Below are 23,313 nucleotides of genomic sequence, written 5' to 3' on the forward strand. Positions count from 1 at the left end.
AGCCCCATGAAGAGATAAAAGAAAAGGATAGTCCTTTAGCTAGAGCTTCTCTTGGGTCCAGTTGCCATAATTCATATATCCTTCTGGCATCATAGAAGTTACCAGTTAATTTGCTCGCAAGTTCTCTAGCTGGTTGGTTTAGAGACTTGGGAAGTAGGGATTGAATCCCAACTTCATGGTGATTGGGGTAGATTCTGATGCTGTTGTGGCCGAATAAAGTAATCTACCTAGAAAGTTAGAAAGTGGGGGATTTGTTGCTTAACCATGAGATCAAGGATCCAAATTTCGTTATGTATCGGTTTGTATTGTTCAATACGTATTGTATCAGAGAGTCTTCTTGATACACTCCTATAGGGGGTATTTCGGGTCAGTGAGTGGTTCAAGGCGTAGACCGGCCTTAAACTGGCCCCTCTGAATCAGTTTCGGAAAAAATAAAAAAAACATAAAAAACAGTACCGATATAGGTTGATACTTGATACGCCGGTATGGCCTGTTTTGATATTTTGAACCTTGAATGAGACACATTACAGTTCATCTAATTTGATATGGACATACCACCATGGCTGATCTAGTGGGTGTTTGGCATTGATGTTGTTTTTTGAGAAAATGGCACCATGTAGGCATTGCATTGGAGAAAGCAGTGCTTCAAATATTGCCTTCTTGTTTGGGACCATTTTTCTAGAAAAAAATGTTGCGTCAAATCATGCCTTAGAAATCGGGAATGTGTGGTCTGGAGCAACACCAGATTCAGTATTTTTTGAGAAAACGGTGAATTGCTGACAGTGGTACAATGATGTGGCATCATCTTGGGTGTTGGATAATATAAATCATGTTGAAAACATTGCTACCAACACTAATACCAAACAAATCAGTGCTGTTTTTTTTTTTTTTTTTTTTTTTTTTTTCAGAAAAAACCTATGTGGCAGCACCGATTCCAAGCAAAAAATAATGTTTACAACTTCACATGCGCAACACTGTTTTTTGAGAAAAATGGTGCCATGTTCCCAGCAGGGATGCCAAATACCTACCTAATCTGATATGGGCACATCACCATCGTTGATTTAATTGAATATGACCACACCATATTTTGCACATTTTGCACCGATTATACCGGTGGAAACATCAAGAAAACTATTATTTGGGGTAGGGTTGTAAAGTGATATCAATATACCTTGATGAAGTTCTTCATATCATCGTCCATTTCTTCCTCCTTTTCACTATTATGCTTTGCTAATGCAGGTTTTCTTTCTAGTTTGAATTTAGGGTCTATTTGGTTCACAGTTGGAATCGGAATCAGAATTGGAATGGTTTATTCCCACAGTCTGTTTAGTTCAAACAGGAATGAGAATGTGAATTGGAATCAGAAGGAATGAAGCTTCATTCCCAAAGAAGGGGCAGAGAATGGTCATTCCCTCAAATGAGGAATGCCATTCCAGAAGGAATGGGAATGGGATTCTGATTCTGGCCATCCAAACAGTTGGAATTGGAATAATCCATTCCGATTCTGATTCTAGACCCCTATTCCCATGAACCAAACAGGACCTTAATTATTAATAATTTTTTTATTTGAGAAACATGACAAATCTCTATTGATTCATTTCTTAAGCTGCATTTGACATTCCTTATTTTAAGGATTTATCTCCTTTTTGCATTAAAAACTCAATGTTCATAGGGGCATTTTAACTGCAAAAAGAAAATGAAGTCCTTAAAATAAGGAATGCCAAATGCAGCCTTTTTTTTTGCAAGAAAATGAATTTCAATGTTGATTAAATCTTTAAAGCTAGGAAAAAGATTCTTCAATTCTTCAATCAGGCCAAGTAGAGAGCTTTCTATTCTATCCTCGAGTCGATATAAGCCATGTACTCCATCCACCTCTTATTAGTGTCTTATTCTGTGATAAAGATGTTCAATTTTATGTAGATTTGATCTGGATCCAACCAATTTGCATCTCTTCCTTTATAAAGGATTAAAGGATTGAAGTGGAGGTGTAAGCTGGCTGTGCTGTGTCAGAATGTAGGTCTTAGCGGGCTGTGTTTGTTCATCACAAATCCCCCACAGAGCCAGCCATAGCCCAAGGCCCGAACCCTAGTGGGCCCGTGCCGTGCTGGGCCAAGCTACAGGGGTTGGGGCCGGGCCTTTGACTGTCCGCTTTCTACGGTAAACGGGCCGTGCCGGCCGGCGGCCCTGACCCACTTAGGTTGAAACTTGGAAGTTAGGAAGGGTTCCGCTGCCCCCACTCTCTCAGTCTCTCTGAGTCTCCCTCCTCGGCTCCCTCTCTCTCTCTCTCTCTCTCTCGCTAGGAAGAAAACCCTGTACTGTTAATCGGTAAAAAGAACAGTTAGGTGAGGAGTCTTTGGACTTGATTATTATTCTCCCTTTTCTCTTTTTAAATTGTAAGCTTTATTTTAATGCTGTAACTTGTAAGCAATGCTTGTATACGTATCAGGTATCAGGCAGCTGCGACAATCATGTTCATATCTAAAGTCTCACAGCTTGGATGGATAGTTAAGGAGCTCAGAAGAGGTATGGTACTGTTATTCTTTATTTCTTCAATCTTTGTTCTTGTTTTCCCCTTTTTTGTTTTGAAAATTGAAAATTCGGTCAACTACTGATGCCAACATTTGCGGAATTATTACAAGCTTTCTGTCAATGAATGAACCCTTCTTCATTTTGACGCCAAATGAAGAGTCATCGATATGTTTTACGGTGAAAGATAAAAGACAATTCGTTTTATTAAACTAGAAAACTTGCAGAGTGGCATCCCCGACCGGAACGCCGTTCACATGGCAGAGAGGTGGTAGAGATGCCCTTACCTCTTCATTGTATTATGAAGTGATTCTATGCTAGTAAGCAAAACAAGCTTCCAATTTAGGTAGTGCAGACTGGATCGTCTTTTCAGCATTTGGGTTTAGCAACTATACATCCGATTCCAAATAGTACTTCGGATTAAGTTTGAGTTTGAGCTGAGTTGGACGTAATAACCATAGGCTTGCAAGAACACGGCATAGAAAGTGAGTTTACACTAAATTGTTTTTTGGAAAGTTTACGGGCAAATTAACTATAGGGTTGTAAGGACAAACATCTGATGAGTGAGGACATGTTTTTCAGGTTTCATGAAATACTTAATAGAGTGATTAGTCTCCTACGCAACTTGATCTTTTTTGTTAGGGTACAGCCTGCAGGGATTATGGGTTGCCAAAGGTAATTGAAGTCTATGTGAGGAGCCCTTCCCCACTGCTAGGTGTGTAAACGGATCGAATTCAAATCGGATCAGGCAATATCCAAATTCGAATCCAATTAGAAAATCCGATACCCGAATTCGATTTGATATCCGACGGATATTGAAAATTAGTATCCGAATTCGAATCCGATTAAATATTCGATTCAATTAATTAATTGTTTTAGATAATTAATAAATATATAAAATAAATATTTTATTGATATAAAGTATATAAATTATTTATATAACTTAATTATTATATATTATATAAAATATTCTATATAAGAATTAAATAATCGGTCGAATTTGGATATTTATCGAATCGAATCAGGTCATATCTGAATTCGAATCCGATTAACTATTCGGTAAGAATAGGATATCCGAATTCGACCGATTAGATATTTGAATTATCTGAATTTGATTCGATTATGTCGAATATCGAATTCGAAATCGGATTTTCAAATACCGTTGACACCCCTACCCACTGCCCGTCTTTTTTCCCCCTCTCCTCAACTTGGTTTCTTTTTTTCAAGACACCATTGGACTCCTTTAATATGACAGAGCGTCAGAGCCTGCCTTTCAGAAGACTTTTACATTCTTATGAACAATCAACTATACAATTAGACTGGTGTTAATATAATGGATGGCTTGGAGAATTTGTGGTGGAAAGAGATTCAGGATTAGGAGAATTTCTCCAAGAAAATTTAGTAAGAAACCAAGAATGCAATGCAGGGTTTTGCAGTTCACCCTTTGCATTTTCTGGCATTTGTTCTTATTGGTCTAACTCCGTTATTTCAAAAGGCTTTTAGGAATATCCAATGGTCTGCATGGTGCTAGGCAGAGTTAGGAAACGACAGATTTTATCAGAATAGATAAGCTAGCAAAAGATTATTAAGTTATGTTCTCAATCTTTTCATCTTTTTTACTGATAAAAAAAAAAAAACTTTTCACCTTTTGGACACATTTTCAATAATAGAGTGGATACGTGCTGATGGCATTCTTTATGACTCGACTATGGAGTGTCTCTGATTTACTTGTGATGTTTGGAGGCAAGTTTAATTCTTATGAGATCTGGCTGGCCTTTTGTGCATTCAAAGACATTAGAAGGAGCAACTATAGAAGGCTGAGAGAAGATGATAATTTGTTGGAAGGGAAGATCTTGAGAGTTGACTTGGTTTTTCTAGTGACTTTATAGCTGGAATTGCAGAAGTTGATTTGTTGGAAGGGCAGAAATAGTTTCAGGTCTGTTGTTCTAGGAAATAGAGTTTTATGGCTGAATTGGGAACCCATGGTTGAGTCTAGATGCCTTGCTTCATTATCAATTAGCCAGCAGATGATTAGTTAGAACTCTTCATTTAGGCTATACTTTCCATCACCATGAGGTTGAAGGAGAACATGTGGCTTCCCCAAAAGTTTCTTTTCTTTTTTTTGTTGCATAATAAGTAGCTTGTAGAACCTATACCTAGAGGGTGTTTTTGCCCTCAAATAATTTCCAAGTTAACTTTGGCAATAAATGCTTTATTAAAATTGCCCATACTTTTTGATGCCCAAGCATTGGTTTGGTGTTGACTCATAATTTTATATTACATTTTGTTTTACTTGTAAATGATAACTAAATAAGAAATGGTATACACCAAGGGAGGATTCAGAACCCAACTGAGCCCTCAAAAACCCATACCATGCATCAAACAACAAGCAGCAGTGGTAACAATATTTAGAGGCTCCAAACCCTCCACCCTCTATTCACCCCTCTCCATCATTGCTGTAGAGTCATCAATCATTCAAGTCACTGAAGCCTCACATGCCTCTGGTTGTTGCTCATCCATTTAACCACCATTCTTCAAACTTTCTCTGTCTGACAGAAATTAGGAGGAAGAGGGTGAGGACCAAGGCTTTCAGATGTTCTTTTGCAGGAGGGTCTGAACTTATTTTTGAGTCCTGAAGCTAAAATATCATGCCGTATTCTTTTGAAGGCCTTGTTCATTGTATCCATGGGAAGTGGGTGGTTATATGATTTTTTGTTTTATAAGATATGGTAATCTGGATTCTATTTGGGAAGATGTTTTCTAATAACATGTATTTATTGTGGCCTTGGAGAGAAAAGTCTCATATTTTTTAGGTTCCCATTCTTTTTTTTAATGTAATTATCATGGGCTTGCAATTATAGTGTTTTTAACCCATATTTCCAACGGCTTTGGAAGGATTTTATTTTATTTTATTTTTTGGATTAATGACTTAAAAAAGTTTTATTTGAACAAAAGGAGAAGAATGAAGAAAGAAGGTACATGTCATCTGCAAATAGGGATGTCAATGGGTTGGGTTTAGTACAGATTTGCCTCAACCTGAAAACAATCAAACTAAATAGAATAAAATTGCTGAACCCAACCAAACCCTATTGGGGGCCCTGGGCAAAAATGACTCTTAGTGAAGTGAAGGCTATAATTATATTTACAAGATTTCAATACAATTATGTTGCCTGTTATAAGAGTTTTGTGAATATTTCATTGTGAATATGTCACTTGTTCTGTACTCGTCAATATGATAAACAGATTCAGGTTTCATTTAAAGAAAAAACATAATTTCAAGTCATCTTCTAACAAGAGGGAGGGAGAGAGATTTATATCGAGTTACATAACATCACCAAATTATCTCTGTGACTCTTACTAAGTAAATCAACAACACCAGAATACCTAGAACAGTATGGAAAGGAAAGAAAAAACTATGATTTAGTGAGTTCAATAGATCAGGTTCAGCACTGATTGGGTGCAGGTTTACCCAACCTGAACCCAAATAAGACTGACCTGAACCCATCTGATAAGGTTGGATCAAGGAAGGCTTGCTTTTTAACCAAACCTGTTTACATCCCTATCTACAACCCAAGGAGGGGATAAGACCAAGTAAAAAGAAACTTGAAGCCAGCTCATCCATGTTGTTTGTGCTTTAGAAAGAAACTTAATGAATTTGCTACCAATGTGTAATGTAGACATTTTGACTTATTTGTTTTCTTTAACACCAAGGATTTTCTTTTGCCAGGTCAATACACATCTGTAACTAGAACAGCGTATTTGCAAGGACCATGCAGTCGTCATATGCAGCCTCTGGTTAGCTGTTCTTTTCTCCCTGATTGAATAGATATGTTTATTTTCATACAGATACCTTATCATCCTAGATTTTAGGGTGTAACTTGGGCTAGGTCAGACTGAGCAGTCTGAACCAAACCCAAAAGTCTAAAACAAAGGCTTGTTGGTCCTACTGGACTGATCCTACATCTAAGAATTGAGAGTTCTGTTTTTAAACAGTAAAAACAAAAAGAAGTGAAGAAATTCATTGGGTTGTGTTATGGGAAGCTAAGAAACTAGAGAAGATCATGAGGGATTTCCTGTGGCAACCAGGGGAGGTGAAGAAGGATCACATAATTAGATGGGAGATAGTGACCAAATCTAAGGAAGAAGGGGGCCTAGGGATAGGAAACTTAGTGCAAAAGAATGAAGCCTTCCTAGGAAAGTGGTTATGGAGATGGCTTCGGGAGAGATGCTTTGGCATAAGGTGGTGTCAAGTATTCATGGTATTATAAACCTAATCTGCACTAGAGCTCTATTAGAATTAGGGTTGAAGAAATAATAGAGAGGCTAGAAGAAGTAGAAGAAGAGAGGAGAATAGAGAAGAAGAAAATTCTGGTTCGAACTAGAGAACTAAAATACTCTTTAGTTAGCTAGATTGAATTTATATGTTTATCCATAATAACAGAAGACTACTTTGTCCCCACTTAAGTATGGAACGCATCATCTAACAGAAACATTACCCATCAGTAGCTCTAAACATAAATATAAAGACTAAAATACCCCTACACAGTTGACATTAACACTCCCCCTCAAGCTGGTGAGTATATATCATATAGTCCCAGCTTGTTACATATGTAGTCCGCTCTCCCCCGACTCAACCCTTTGGTGAACGGGTCTACCCATCGATTTCCTGTGTTAACATGTGCAGTATCTATCACTCCACTCAGCACCTTCTCTCTCACAAAGTGACAATCAACTTCTATATGCTTTGTTCTCTCATGAAACACCAAATTAGAAGAGATGTGGATTGCAGTTGGTTGTCACAATAAAGCTCCATTGGAGTGTCAATCAAATATCCCATCTCATGTAGAAGATTTCTCAGCCACACTAATTCACAAGTGGTATGTGCCATAGCTCTATATTCGGCTTTTACACTATTTCATGCCACTAACTACAAATGAAATATCTGGCCGGGTAATGGTTAGGTAGTTTAGTTTACCCACCAACCGCCTGTACCTTCCAGGATCTTCAAACTCTTCACCCATATCACTGCTCATCTTGGTATTTGATTCCATAGGTGTTTCAGCTGGTTTGACACCTAATAATCTTGTTTCTTCCAACAAATCAAGAACATATTTCTTTTGACACAAATTAATGCCATGTTTAGACCTTTCTACTTCTATTCCCAAGAAGTATTTTAGTTTACCAAGGTCCTTTGTTTGAAAGTATTCCTACAGAAAGATCTTCAACCTATCAATTCCCAATCTATCACTCCTGGTAATGACAATATCATCTACATATACCACCAATAAGATCTTTCCATCTTGCGAATCATGACTGAAGACTGAGTGGTCAACCTAACACTGTTTCATACCAAACTTCTTTACCACTTCATTGAACCTACCAAACCATGCACGAGGAGACTGTTTAAGTCCATAAATGGACTTCTTTAGTTTGCACACCTTACCATCCTCCCCCTAAGCAACAAACCCCAGTGGTTGCTCCATATAGACTTCCTCGAGTAGATCACCATGTAAGAAAGTATTTTTGATGTCAACCTAAAAGAGAGGCCAATCATACATAACAACTAGAGAGGAGATATCACAACACGAACTGAACCAATTTTAGTAACAGGAGAGAAGGTCTCCGTGTAGTCAATACCATATGTCTGGGAATACCCTTTGGCAACCAGTCTAGCTTTTAATTACTCTACACTACCATTAGGTAAATACTTAATAGTGCATATCCATCCACTTACAACTGACAACTTGCTTACTAAGAGGAAGTGTGGTGAGATCCCACATATGATTATGAGTTAAGGCAGAGAGTTCTTCTTCCATTGCATGGCACCACCCTGGAGAGGCAAGGGCTTCCTAGACATCCGTAGGAACAGAAATAGAAGATAACAAAGAGATAAATTGGCGATGGGAAGCAGAAAGATGAGTGACAAAAACATAATTAGAAATAGGATGAAGAGTGCAACTGAGTTTACCTCTCCGCAAGGCAATCGAAAGATCAAGATTAGAAACTGGGGTTATAGCTGGTGTGGGAACAATTGCCGATCTATCGATGGTGATGGAGATGGAGGAGGAGCCGGTACATGTTGTTGATGTGTATACACTTGACGAATAGGTGGCCGTTCAACAGGAAGTTGCACTGGAGGCAAAGACTTGGTCACAACCGGAACAAGTGGAATGGGGTCCTCAACTAGGATTGGAAGAGGAGGAGGTGGTGAGGAAGAAGAAACATCACCTAACCTCGAGAAAAACGGAGTGGACTCAAAGAAAGTAACATCAACACATACAAAGGAACATCATGAGCTAGGGTTATAACACTTATACCCTTTCTATGTCTAAGGATAGCCAAGGAAAATACACTTAATGGATCGTGCATCTAACTTGTTCCTTATCGGTCCAAGATTATGAGCAAGACAGACACACCCAAAAACCCAAGTAAGGGGAAATAGAGACAAGGTAGGAAACAAAGTGGTGAAGGGAGAATGACCTTCAAGGATGGGCGTGGGCATCCGGTTAATCAGAAAGCAAGATGTAAGCATATCACTCCAAAAAAGGTTTGGGTACATTCATATGGTGCATAAGGGATCAAGTAGTTTCCAAAAGGTGACGGTTCTTTCTCTCAACTACCCCATTTTGTTGTGGGGTGTAGGTACATGAAGTTTGATGGATAATGCCATGTTGTTCCAAATACTCCTGAAATGGTATATAAAAGTATTCACGGCCATTATTAGTATGGAGAATCTTAATGTGTACACAAAATTGGTTGTGAATTTTAGCACAAAATTTTATGGAAAATGGAAAACAATTCACTCCTTTCTTTCATTAGGTAAAGCCACGTCATCCTTGAATAATCATCAACAAAAATAACAAAGTATCTATAACCATTGTATGACATTATTTTATTTGGACCCTAAACATCTAAATGGACTAAAGAAAAAGGACTCGACATACGATTATCAACCCTAGGACTAAAGGGAACACAATGATGTTTCCCCAACTAAATGACTCACAATCCAAAACAGAAAGATGACTCAACGACGAAACAAGAGACTTCAAAACTTTAAGTGATGGATGACCAAATCTACAATTTCACTGAAGGGGAGAAAGAGATGTCTGAAGAGTTGTTGACGCACTGCCACCACCATCAAGATAATACAGTCCACTAGCTTCATGCCCTCCACCAATCTTCATTATCGTCTCGAGATCCTAAAAAACACAAGAAGAAGGGTAAAAAGTGATAGAGCAATTAAGGGACTTGGTTAACTTGCTAACAGACACAAGGTTAAAAGGAAAGTTGGGTACATACAAAATTGAAGATAAAGATAAAGGGTCTATGTTAACATTACCAACACCACAAACATTAGCAAGGGTAATAGAGTGTGATGTTGGGCACTGAGAAAGGGAGGAAAAAACAATTGGAGTTCTAGTCATGTGATCGGAGGCTCTAGAGTCAATAATCTAGGGGTTGGGTTTGGATGCCAAACAAGCCATACTTGAGTGTGCAAGAGTGACTGTATTCTGTTGAGATGTGGCCTGAACAAACCTCTCATACTCATCACATGGAACACTCATCATCTCCTTCATGGGAACATCTGTAGATATAGAGGGCATCTGATCAGTTGGATGACCCTCCTATCTAGAACTACTATCACTGGTCACCGCATGATTTGCCCAAGTTGAATGTGGGCCATGCAAATCATAACAACAATTGATGGTATGTCCTTCCATACCACAGTGCGTACATTTTCTTAGACCAGAAATACGTCCTCTACCACGAAATCCTCCTGAATCTTGACCTCCAATATGTCCACCACCACGACTATACATAAGTCCACCACCACCACTACGACCATACACCGGTCCACTGCTACCACTACGGCCAGATTGAGCTCTCCGAGCTCCACCTTTAACACCACGGCCTCCCCCTCTTGACACTGCAAAGGCTGACCTGTTAGAGATACTAGAATTCTCTGTAGGTTCAATAGAGATCCTCCGAAGACGAGCAAACACCTCTTCTAAAGATGGAAGAGCTGACCCTCCTAGTATCTGTGCCCTCACTGGTTCATATTCAGGTTTCAGTCCTACCAAATATTTGGTCACATGTAGTTGTTCTCTCTACTGTTGTTGAATTTTAACATCAGAGGTGAGGGGATGGTACACATTCAGCTCATTGTGAAGGTTTCTCATGCTAGCATAATACTCCTCAAGACTCTGATTACCCTGTTGTAGATTAAAGTATTCCTGATAAAGCTGATACACTCTAGTTGTGTTGTTTTGTCCCGAACACAGCTTCTTGGCATGGTCCCAAACCTCCTTGGCTGTATCAGGGAACATGAAATTCATATTGATCTTGGATTCCATACTATTTCATAACCAGGTTATAATCTGTGCATCTTCTTGTTCCCAATCACCATACTCATGAGACTCAGTAGAGGGTTTTTCTTCCTTTATATGCTTCACTTTCTTCTTAGCTTTAAGAAAGACCTCTAAAGATTTCGCCCAAGGCACATAGTTTTCCCCATTCAATTTGATAGAAGTCATCTGAACATTCAGGTAGTCGGTGGGAACCATCACACTAGTTTTGTTTTCACTGTTATCTCTCATATCTGATTTTTTTTTTCTTTCTAATTCACCTCTCACCACACTGCACACTACACCACACTACACTCAACACCACTTGTTGCGAATTCTTCACTTTCCACACCACAACCCTACTACACGACTACCTGAATTCTCACCACACTACTTGGAACTCACCAACCATTTGATCCATACTGAAATCTGCACAAAACCCACCTATCTAATCACCAAACAATCGACATGCACTCGACAGTTCACTGCATCACTCGAACCAGCCCTCTTCTTGAAAGGATGAGAGATCCATCATATGGATGGCCAAACCCTACAGGTAGGTTGGGCGAAATTTGAAAAAATTTCTCTCTCCCATGTGGGAATCACATTTCCTATTTTAGAAAACTGCATTTTCAAGGATCAATCTTGAACCAGAATCAGACCAGATCTGAAATCAAAAGGTAGGAGAGGGATATACCTGATACGGAGTAGGAGTAACCCCCAACGAAGGTGTTCACGCCCAAGGAGATTACCAAAGACTGCTCCCACTGAAGATGACATAGCATAGGGTGGAGTAGAATCAGTAGGATGGCTCTTCAACAAGAACCTGATTCTTCACCAAGAATCTAATGGAGGGTGAGTGAGCATGACTTTAGATCACCTTTTCTGCCAAAAGGTGATATCAAGAACCCTTTCTTGATCGCTCCTACAAGTGGAGATCGAACTGGTAATGGCGGCAATAGCAGGAAAAGGCAAGAACATAAGATGGCGTCAGTTCAACTGTATGCTGTCTTCTCTCTTGAATCAGTAAGACTGAAGGATGAACTGGAGGTTCGCCCTGCTCCTCTATTTATAGCCTTAAAGAGAACATCTCCTAATCCCATTAGGAGTTTCCTAATCCAAATCTTGTATTTGGATCTGGACTCTCTTTAAGAGATAAGGATAAACCCCTATCTTATCTGCAAATAAAGATCAGCCCTCCTAATCCAATTAGGAGTTTCCTGATCCAGATCTTTATTTGGATCTGGACTCTCTGAGTGGATAGGGACAATCCCTTATCTTATCTGCTGATCTAAATCTCAGAACCGCCCCTCCTTAATTAATCTAATTAAGCCAGTTCAAATTGGGCTTTAGGCCCATTAAGTTCATGTGCTCACTTATCCTCCAAACTGCTGCCCAGTTGGATATCCTTGTATGGCGTGGGACCCAAACATTGATCTACACATCAGCCACATGGGTTTAGCCCAGCCTCTGTTACAAGGCTTGGCCGAATTCACTGTAGGAGACAGTGAACCCCTGAGTCCATCACCATGGGCTCTTAATGGGCCCAACATTTACACTAAATGGTCCCTGGGTCAAGCCACCTTATAAAAACCCAAGGACTGTGGGCAGATGCAAGATTAGCCCATCAGGTATTACCCTCAATGGTCTTACACTTAACCTCTCAGCCCATAATGATCAAACACTACTCGACAAGAGAGGACCTCTCCATCGGCTGCAAGGTACAGTGCTGCACTCTCTACTCACATGGATCCCGGGAATTAAAACCTTTTGCAAACATTTTGAAACCATAATATATATATATATATATATATATATATAATATGTATATCTCTATATAAATATATTTTGCAAAACAAATTTCAACGGTTGAAATCAACTACCGGCAGTTTTGGTTTCCATAAGAGAGAGTGCATCCCCGATCATTCACTTTGTCCGACAAAGGGGCTGATCCTGTCACTATGATCACCCACTCAGATGAATTCTCGGACTGTCTCAACATACCCAAGTTTTGACCCCCTCTAAGGATCTCACTGATTGGCATATCAAAGACATCCCAATCTGACACCTAGTGCAGTATCATAATCGAGTCTAGGGGTCAGGTGTAACATTCTAGTTTTGCCCATCTATCTCCAAGGTCCAGGGCAATACTGGATTTCTGTCCGATTCAGGATTTCAAGAAAACCCACACTGCATGTACCTCAGGTCTCACCCTGGCAGCTGAGACAAGCCACCCCAACCAACTTGGCGGCACATTAGTGTCAGCCTTGGCAGGATAAATCTCCCCAGATCTATCAAATGACTGTGAAGATTCTAAACTAACACGAGTCTCATATGTGTCCAGTTTAAGGGTATTACACAGAAACACACCATGATAACACGAATCAAATATGTACTTTATTCATTTACATTAAATGTCATAATGTACATCGTTCTGATTGGAGCTAAGGGCATACACTGTCTAACACTTCTCACCATCGATTGGGGGGGCTTCCTACAAACCATTGCAAACACCCACAAACCTACTGACCGGAGGCATAGAAACCTCCAAGGGAAGAGGGCGACCACTCCTTTTCAGCCCCTTCCCCTATCTTCAACCGATGATGAAGAAAAAATAAAAAAACCCTAGGCTGAATGCAAGAAAGCCAGAATTCTGGGCAGATTCGATTTTGTCACAGTAGCCCTGATACCATATTATAAACCTAATCTGCACTACAATTCTGTTAGAATTAGGGTTGAAGAAATATTAGAGAGTCTAGAAGAAGTAGAAGAAGAAGAGGGGAGAATAGAGAAGAAAATTCTAGTTCGAACTAGAGAACTAAAATACTCTCTAGTTGGCCAAATTAAATTTATATGTTTCTATCCATAATAACAAAAGACTACTTTGTCCCCACGTAAGTATGGGACACATCATCTAACAGAAACATTACACATCAGCAGCTTCAAACATAAATATAAAGACTAAAATACCCCTACACAGTCGACATTAACACATGACTACTCAGGAAATGGTTGGGATGCCGGGATATCTCGTCGGGCTACCCTCACAACACCTTGGAAAGCCATACATGGTATTCTCCCTCGTTTCTTCAGGTTTGTTAGTATGATGCTTGTTTTGGTAATTCTATTCGGTTCTTAGAGGATATTTGGGTGGGTAACCAACTCCTCAAGGATCGGTTCCCTTCCTTATACTCCCTTTCCCTTTACAAAAATGAGCAAATTTCAAAGTGTCTACTGGAACCGTTGGTTCCCTTATCCTTAAACTGGGACTTTGGGGTTCGAAGGGGTCTAAGGGATGGTGAGTTTACTTGTGTTACTGAGTTGCTTCATTTACTTGAATTAGTTTGTTTGGACCCCACAAAACCTGATGGAAGAGTTTGGACTCCCTTACCTAAAGGTACCTTTACTTGTTCTTCATTTTTAAAATCCTTAAGTTTTAGCCCAAACCCCCGAGAATTTCCTGTTAAAGAAGTTTGGGCAAGACCTATTCCCTCCAAATTGTTTTCCGTTGGGAAGTTTACTGTGGGAAAATCAATACTTTGGAAAACCTGCAGAAAAAAGAGACCTCTTCTTTGTCTTGCCCTAAATTGGTGTTCCCTATGTAAGGCCCAAAGTGAGGACTGCTTCCATTTACTGATATCTTGTTCTCTTGCTGCAGAGTTATGGAATTGGAACTTTAGTTTATTTGGTTATAGGTGGGTCCAGCCATCAGATGTAAGGTTGCTATTTAATCGTTCTATTTTTGGGTGGCATATGAGGAGAGGTAAAATCATGTGGAAATGTCTTAAGGCAGCTACCTTATGGACTGTTTGGGAGGAAAGGAATGCTAGAATATTCCTAGAAAAGGAAAGAAGCTTGGCTGAGTCGAAGGACTGTGTTTTGACAAGAGCAATCCATTGGTTGAAAACCTTGGATATGTTCATATGTTTGCTGATTTTTCTTTTGATGACCTATGGAAGAATTGGTCAGCAGTTGCTAATACCTCTACTAAGAAGAATAAAAGAGTTATAGAATGGAAACCTCCCCTGGAAGGTGTCATCAAACTAAACTTTGATGGGAGCAGCCAAGGTAACCCCGGGCCTTTAGGCATAGGAGGTGTGCTGAGGGATAAGGAAAGCAACATTGTATCCTTATTCTCAGGGCCAGTGGGAGTGGGAGATTCTACAAGGGCAGAACTACTAGCGGCTGTACAAGGTATCTAGATCGCCAACCAGCTTGGGGTGGAATATTTGCTAATTGAAGGGGATTCTCAGGTGGTAATAGGCTGGCTCTCAAACCCGGATGCTGTCATTTGAGGATACAGAGACCTCAAAAAAGTGAAGTGGCTAACTAGTAATACGAGAGTGGATGTTAAATGGGTTTGCAGGTCGGCAAATACTTTGGCTGATTCTTTGGCCAAACTTGGGGTTTCTAGGGAAGATCTTTTTTGTGCTACCTTGTAACTTGTTTTAGTTTGTTGGGAAGCTGTTCTTAACTAGTATGGGGAGGTCGCATACTCACATCTCGTGCCTCTCCTTGGGGAGCTTGTACCTTCTTATCTTTTGTGATTAATAAAATTTGTCATTTATCAAAAAAAAATGATTGGGTTGTGTTAGTTAGCTTTGGGGGTTCAAAAACTTTGGTTAGGTTAGGATTGACCTCAACCTGATGTAACCCAGCTTGACTTGCATCCTTACCAGCATTATTTGATGTCATAGATTGTTCTTCTTAAATGTGGATATTTTTGTCAGTAGTTACAGTTATTTTTAGGATGTTAATGGCTAGAATTAACAACGTTTCTGATTGTTTATTTATTTTGCTAAAAGTCAATCATTTCCCCTTTAAAAATTTACACTGGAGTACTTTTTAGTTTATCTGATGTCTAACAGATATTTTCCCATTTGCCGGATACTGTTGGTGCTTTGGTGGTCCAGAATTTGGATATGGACTTTTATCATAATGGTTTCATTATCTTTAATATGTGAAGGCACAGAGCTAATGTATAACTAAAGCCCAAATCTAATGCAACACTAACATAATTAAAGAGCAAAAATACATGATAATGCAATATATAAGCAACTATATACATGATAATCTGCTAGAAGAATCAAGACTACAAAAGAATTTTTTAGCTAGCAAATTTACTGCAAATTAAATATTTTTCCATTATCTTTAGAATGTTGTTCCATGAATCCTATGTTGCTCTAGGTTGTTCCATTATCTTTGTTTTCTGAACTTTCATCTGAAGATAGTATGAATTTCATGGATTGGGTAGATTGGCCATTTCCTTGATCTATGTTCCGTATGCTAGTTATTGATCTTATCATGCAATTAGCCAAGTCTTAACCATTGGAATTTGAGTGGAGTTTTTAAAATCATTGATTGCATTGATTGTTAAGTCCAATCACTTTCACTGAAATAAACCCAGGAAATAACACCCAACTTCAGACATTCTTTTCTTAAATGTGTTGTTTCCTGTAGTGAGAATGGGCCGATTGGGCCTTAGTTTCTTTATTTCATTTAAGTTATGTTTATGCTTATGTTCTTTGAGTAGTGGGCCTTAGTTATGGGCCTATTTTTCGTTTTTTATTATTTCTTTAGTGCTGGCCACCCGATTAAGGGCATTCGGGGAATTGTACTTAGATTAGAATTAAAGGAAATAAAAGATATCTTTGGGGGCTAGATAGAGGAACCAAACTCTTTTCTTCTTTCTTCCCTTCTCTTCTTCTCTCATCTCTTCCCACAAACTTCTGCTGAAACTTATCTTTCTTCTCTTTTCTATATTTTTTCTGAATTATTACAGTTGTATTTTATAACTTTTCCCTATAGAAGATGGGATTCCAAAAGGTGTCCATGAAAAAATAGGTATAAATAGGGGTTAAGAAGGGAGAGGATAATAAAATAAACTGAATGGATGGTGATATCATGGGAAAAAGTGGATTCGAAATGCCTTCGTATGACTGGAATAGAGCATACATCATTTCAAATAATATCCGTGCATCAGATGTTCTGAAAGGATTCTCCCCGACAAAGGAAGAAAAAGTTGTAAAGTCATACAAACTCAAAGCCAATAAAATGTTTGTAAAAGGAGTGGGGGTAATTTGGAGATGAGGTAGGGACAGGTCCTTATCAGTGTTGGACTTGGTTAGAGCTAAAATCATGTCACTACTTGCTTGGTTAAGTTTAACTTGTTAGATTCGTAATAGTTCGAAGTGGAGGGAGACTCTCAAGTTGCAATAGATGGATGCTAGAGGGTGGAGTCTCCAACACTACATTAATGAAGCTTGTTTTTGATCTCAAGACTGGAGATCTTGTTCAAGTGGGTCCCCAAGATTAGCTAACTTGGTTATGCTTTTGGTAGGGGAAACAAGGGGATGTGTTGGAGCCAGCTCTCCAGAGCAAGCCATTTTTAAGGTAAAAATATTTTATTAAAATAAAAGAAGAAGAAGAAGAAGAAGAAGAAGAAGAAGAAGAAGAAGAAGAAGAAGAAGAAGAAGAAGAAGACAAGAAAGGTGACAATAAGTCACCTGAGAGAAGAAAAAAATCCCCTACACTCAAATTAAAACCAACTCATAACAAGACAAACAACCAATTCCTAACCTCCCAATCTACAAGCTCACATAACCCCAAACAACTCAACCAAAAGCTTGTAGGTCACCTGCTGATCAAAAAAACAAAAAAACAGCTCGTAGATCACAGCAAGGAACCTCTTCACACCAACAAACATCAACAATTATTCAATTACTCAGCTTCATCCGATGCAATTGCAAGAACCTCCTTACTCCTTTTGAGCACTTTTTTAGCTTTCTTCCCCTTTTTGTTATAGGTGCAATACCAAATAAACCACCCTTCAACCTGGTAAAAATTTTAGAAGGTTTTCACCTTTTTGATTGACCTAATACCAAATAAGCCATTTGAAGGATTAAACTTCTGTCACTTGTTTCATTTTTAGATTGAAATCTATTTTTCTAGATTGCCAAGTCTCCTTGATCAAGTTGGTGGAATGGTTCAAGAATATCCATCGCACTGTTGCATTCATGCATCCATTTTCAGTGCTAGATTGTTAATTTGGAGACTTGATTTAATTTTAATAAGCTTTTCCAATGAGCTGTTACATTTATTGTATGTTTCTCAATCATGTTTGGATCAATCAATAAAAAACCTCTAACATTATGTCAATATGCCACTTTCCAGAAGTATTGTAGTTCTACAACAGCTGCTGATCACACTCATGAAGAAAAGAATGAGCACAAGGAGAAGTAAGTTTCTGATATTTCACATGACCCTCAAGACAGGTGAAGGAACCTGGTTTTGTGATGTCTAAATGTTAATGCACTTTTGGTCACTAAACTATACATCTGCCAAACTACCTTCACAAAATATATGGTAGTTGGATGGTTCACTTTCTACACAAAGCAATGGATGTTAGATATGATGTGCTACTGTCCTTGGTTTCTTCGTACCTTTTTTATTTTTTGATAGAAAATGTTTTCTTCATTCCTGTGGCTTAATTTCTATGCAGGGTATCTGTGACATTTTTTTTTATTAATAACAGGATATCTGTGACATTTGTAGACAAAGATGGAGAGGAGAAGCATATCAAAGTTCCCATTGGAATGTCTATGTTAGAAGCTGCCCATGAGAATGACATAGAACTTGAAGGTAAGCATTCTAAGTGTTTTAAACAAATTCCACACATAGTTCCGCAATCTTTGAATTGTGATCATTGTTGTTCTTCGCTTAACTGAAGGGTGAATGTGTACATCAGTTAAAAAACAAAGTTGCAAGGAATTGATATTATTGTTTTTAACATGATTACAGGAGCATGTGAAGGTTCACTTGCTTGTTCCACGTGCCATGTGATTGTGATGGTAAGATAATTCAAGAATTATGTCTATAAAATAATTCTATATTAGAGATATCTCAAATGTTTTCTACTAGGCGTGGCAACGAGCCGAGCTTTTCACGAGCTGCTTGAGCTCGACTCATGAAAAGCTCGTCTCGGCTCGGTTTCAACCGAGCTCGAGCCCAATTCATTGGCTCGATTATTAAATGAGCCGAGCTCAAGCATACTAGAGCGTGGCTCGTGAGGCTCGTGAGCCGGCTCGAATATATATATATATATATTTAATATTTAATATATATATAATAAAATTATAGAAAATAATATATATAATAAAAATATTATAATTATTATAATTCTTAATTTTTTAAATATCAAATAAAAATATTTTTATATATAATTTTTTATTTATATAAAATATTTTTTCTCAAAATCGAGCTCGAGCTTATGAATTGTTGACTTGAGTCGAGCTCGAGCTCAAGGTTTTGGCTCCAATCGAGCTCGAGCCTTGTAGAACAGTCTCGAGCTGAGCTTGAGCCTGGTACTATTCGGCTCGACTCGACTCAATCCACCCCTATTTTCTACAAATATTATGCATTTTTTTGTATATTTTGTGTTTTTTTCTTTCTTTAATTTTTATTATTTAATTATACATAATGGCTTGACCCATTTGACCCAGATGGTTGAATTGCTTACCTGCCACCTAGACAGAAGGACAATTTCATTTTTTGTTTCAATGTTGAAAAAAAGAGATTTAGGGTCCATTTGGTTCATAGACAGGACCGAAAGTAATTTTATTAGTCTACTTATTATTTTCTAATTACTTCATTAATATTTATGAATATATAATAATTATTTCATTAGTACTTTGTTATTATTGTTTTATTAGTATATATTTAATAATTAATAACTTAGTATTTATTATTAATTTATTACATTTTATTATTACTTATTAGTTTATTAGTTTTTATTATTTTGATTATTGTTTTAGAATTAATTTATTATTATTGAATAATTAATATGTTACTATTTTATTATTACTTTAATTATATTATATGTATATTTTATTAGTACTTTATTATTCTTATTATTCAATAAATAATATTTTATCTTTTTATTATTACTTTGTTTTATTATTTTATTAGTATTTATAATTAATTTTTGAATATTTTATTAAAATATTATTATATTATTATTACTTTAATAATAATATTATTATTACTTTAATAATAATATTATTATTAATAATTTATTATAGTCTGATTATTTGATAGATATTGTACTAATATTTTATTATTATTATTACTTTAATTATATTATATTAATATTTTATTATTATTATGATATTTAATAACTAATATCTTTGTTTTTAATTATTAATTTATTAATATTTTATTATAGTACTATTCTTTTATTACTATTATACTAATATTTTGATAATATTTTATTATTTTATTACTACTAAATTATTATTATTTTGTTAATAATTAATTATTTTATTAACATTAGGGTTTGGGGGGCTTTTTGCCATGAGTTATTTATTTTTTGATAAACTCTCGTATGGGAATCCCATTCCCTAGGGGGCGTGGGAGCCTGGAATGGCCATTCCCCCAAGAATGGGAATCGACATCCTATTTCACCATATGGGTGTTAGCACCATAAATATATGACTTAATGAGAGGATTTGAATGAGGTGAAAAATAATAGTTCAAATTACATGTTTTTCCCTCAATTAAAAAGGAACTAAATTCAAATTACATTTTTTTATATTTTCATGTGTATAAAAGTAATTCTTACACTTGTTTTTATTTTATAAGATTAATATACAATATTAGAGACGTGCCCAAATGTTTTTTTTTTGCAAAATTTATGTATTTTTCATTTTTTCTTTTTCAATTTTTATTTTTTAATTATGACATCAAGTATTGACACATTTGACCTAAAAGTTGAATTGTTGACCCGGACCAAATAGGAAATCAACTTCATTTTCTTGGTTGGTTTTAAATTTGTATTTCATTTCCATTATCAATAAAAACAATTCTTGTTTATGAATTTTTTTTTTCTTTAATATGATTAATATAAAATATCAGAGAAAAAGCCCATTTTTTCTACATTTTTTCTTTGTTTTGTGAATTTGTTACTATTTTAAATATTTTATTATTAATTATGATATCATGAATTCACCCAATTAACCGGGATGGTTGAATTAGCTTACCCACCACTTGGATGGAAGAATAATTTTGTTTTTTTGTTAATTTTATAAAAGGATAAATTGTTTAAACCTCCCCTGAAGTTTCTGACCATTGTTGAAATCTCCCATGAAGTTTAGTAATTGCATTCGCCTCCATTGAACTTTCTAATACAGTTGCAAGTAGACCCCCTCTCTTAGAATCCTCTAACAAGAGGGACACAAATGTCCAAAATACCCATGCAATTACTATTGAGGTTGGTTTTTGCATAACAAACAATACAAACTTTATGAACAACAAAAAAAAAAGTTTAAATTGCAACTTTGAGGGATTCATATGAAGGGAAAATTTATAAAATAAATCAATTTCGGAAAAGAGATTGGAAGGGTTTGGGGTCGTGATTGATATGAAGGGAAATTTTGGAAAATAAACATTTTAGTCAAATTAACTACACAGTTATTTTGGACATTTTCATGCCTCTTGTTTGAGGATTATAAGAGAAAGGGTCTACTTGCAACTGTGTTACAAAATTCAGAGGTGATTGCAATTATCAAACTTTAGGGGGGGGGGGGTGTTCAGGAATGGTCAAAAACTTCAGGGGATGTTTTAGAATTTTACCCCTTAAAAAACATGGGTTCATATTGGTAAAAAGTATTTGATAAAGATCTAATTATTAGAATTTATTAAATAAAAAATACCATAAATACAAGATTTAATGTGACAGAATGTGAGTTAATACCTTAAATATAAGACTTAATGAGAGGGAATTAAGTGGTGTTAACAATTGTAAATGATATTGCATTATTAGCCCTCAGAATTAAAGAGGGACTAAATTCAAAAATAGGGGTAGTTTAGTCAAAAGAAAGTTCCACACCCTTATCTTTAATATGTCAAATGCATGATGTTAAAAATCTTTCCAAAATTTTCTTTAACTTCTATATTTTTGCATTTTATCTATTTTTGAATTTTTATTGTTTATTTGTGGCTTTGTGGTAACATGAATTAGCCCACTTGACCCAAAATGGTTTAATTTCTTACCACTGCCTAGATGAAAACACTATTTTTTTTTTCATTTAGATTTTAAAAGTATAAGTTTTTATGTTATTGGAATTATTAATTTATTATGTATGGATTTAATTAGTAGAATTTAGTGATGAAAATAAATAAAAATGCTTTAAATATATGATTCAATGAAAGTGAATGGGAGTTAATACCTTAAATATGGGATTTAATGAGAGGGAATTAAATGCACTGAATAATAGTATTCAAATTACATTTTTTACCCTCACAATAGAGGGATCATATTTCAAAAAAGGGGTATTTTGGTTAAGAAAAATTTCAGAAATTTTAGAGGTTATTTGTCACATTAAGAAAAATTTCAAAAAAGGGGGTATTCAACATTTTCTGTCACATTAAGAAGCTTTGAGACTGATGAATGGATCTTATTTATAGGATGTGGAGTATTACAACAAATTAGAAGATCCCATGGATGAGGAGAATGACATGCTGGATCTCGCTTTTGGTCTTACAGAAACGTATGTCCCTCGTCCCTCGTCCCTCTATTGTGAAGCTTCTTTTATAAGCACCCTCTGCTTTTGATAAGCGCCCTTCTATTGTGAACCATTAAATTTATGAGCTTCTGGTTTTAAGGTATTTTTTTGGGTTTTTGCAGGTCTCGTCTAGGCTGTCAAGTTATTGCAAAGCCTGAACTTGATGGGATTCGCTTAGCACTGCCAGCTGCCACTCGAAATTTTGCAGTTGATGGCTATGTGCCAAAACCACACTAGACAGTTCTTATGAAAAGTGGTGGATAATTTTCCATGTTGTAAGTCATTCAGTTATCTCAGTTTTGTAGTTCTTCATTTTATTAAGGTTCATGCCTATATCTGGTCATTATTTATATGATGCTCGGTTGTTGTTATATTGTTGAATCATTTATAGTTTCCTAATAAAATTGGTTAACTACAATATTAACATCCGAAGTTTTGATTGGAAGGCCATGACCATTTTTGATTATTTGGAAAAGTACTTGTCTAGCATGACGGTCAAGTCCAATGGTATTTTTAATCTTTAGCATCGATTATTGTTTCCAATCTGCAGCCAAACCAGCCAGTCAGACTGGTGAACCTGACTCCTTAGGGGAGGGAGGCACACCTTGGCTTGGCCCACGGGTCAGCAAGGCATGACCCACACTTTGCATGGGTTACATGCGGGCCATGCCGTGCCGGCCAGATTTACACCTCTACCTATCATCCATTTAGATTTTTAGCTCCATTTCGCCTTTGAGGTTAATCATTGGTTCAGTCACTTGGCCCTGTTGATTGAGTTACTGAACTGTTTGACCTCTGCTCAACAGCTCATGTTTTTGTATTTTTAATTATTTTTAATATTAAAAGTAACATTTTTTATTTATCACACTTATTTTTGTTTA

General features: G+C 36.8%; 1 protein-coding gene across 1 annotated transcript; it reads left to right on the plus strand.

Annotated features, from left to right (window-relative positions):
- Positions 1–1,887: 1,887 nt before the first annotated feature.
- LOC104605105 (uncharacterized) lies at positions 1,888–22,860 on the plus strand. Its single transcript, XM_010269724.3, has 8 exons — positions 1,888–2,342; positions 2,447–2,523; positions 6,254–6,321; positions 18,045–18,109; positions 18,406–18,512; positions 18,672–18,721; positions 22,335–22,417; positions 22,555–22,860. The coding sequence occupies exons 2-8, from the start codon at positions 2,469–2,471 to the stop codon at positions 22,667–22,669; spliced, it is 543 nt and encodes a 180-aa protein (XP_010268026.1). The 5' UTR covers positions 1,888–2,342; positions 2,447–2,468; the 3' UTR covers positions 22,670–22,860.
- The last annotated feature ends 453 nt before the right edge of the window (positions 22,861–23,313 follow it).

The sequence above is a fragment of the Nelumbo nucifera genome, chromosome 4 (assembly GCF_055504915.1).
Source record: "Nelumbo nucifera cultivar China Antique chromosome 4, China Antique-T2T, whole genome shotgun sequence".
NCBI lineage: Eukaryota > Viridiplantae > Streptophyta > Magnoliopsida > Proteales > Nelumbonaceae > Nelumbo > Nelumbo nucifera.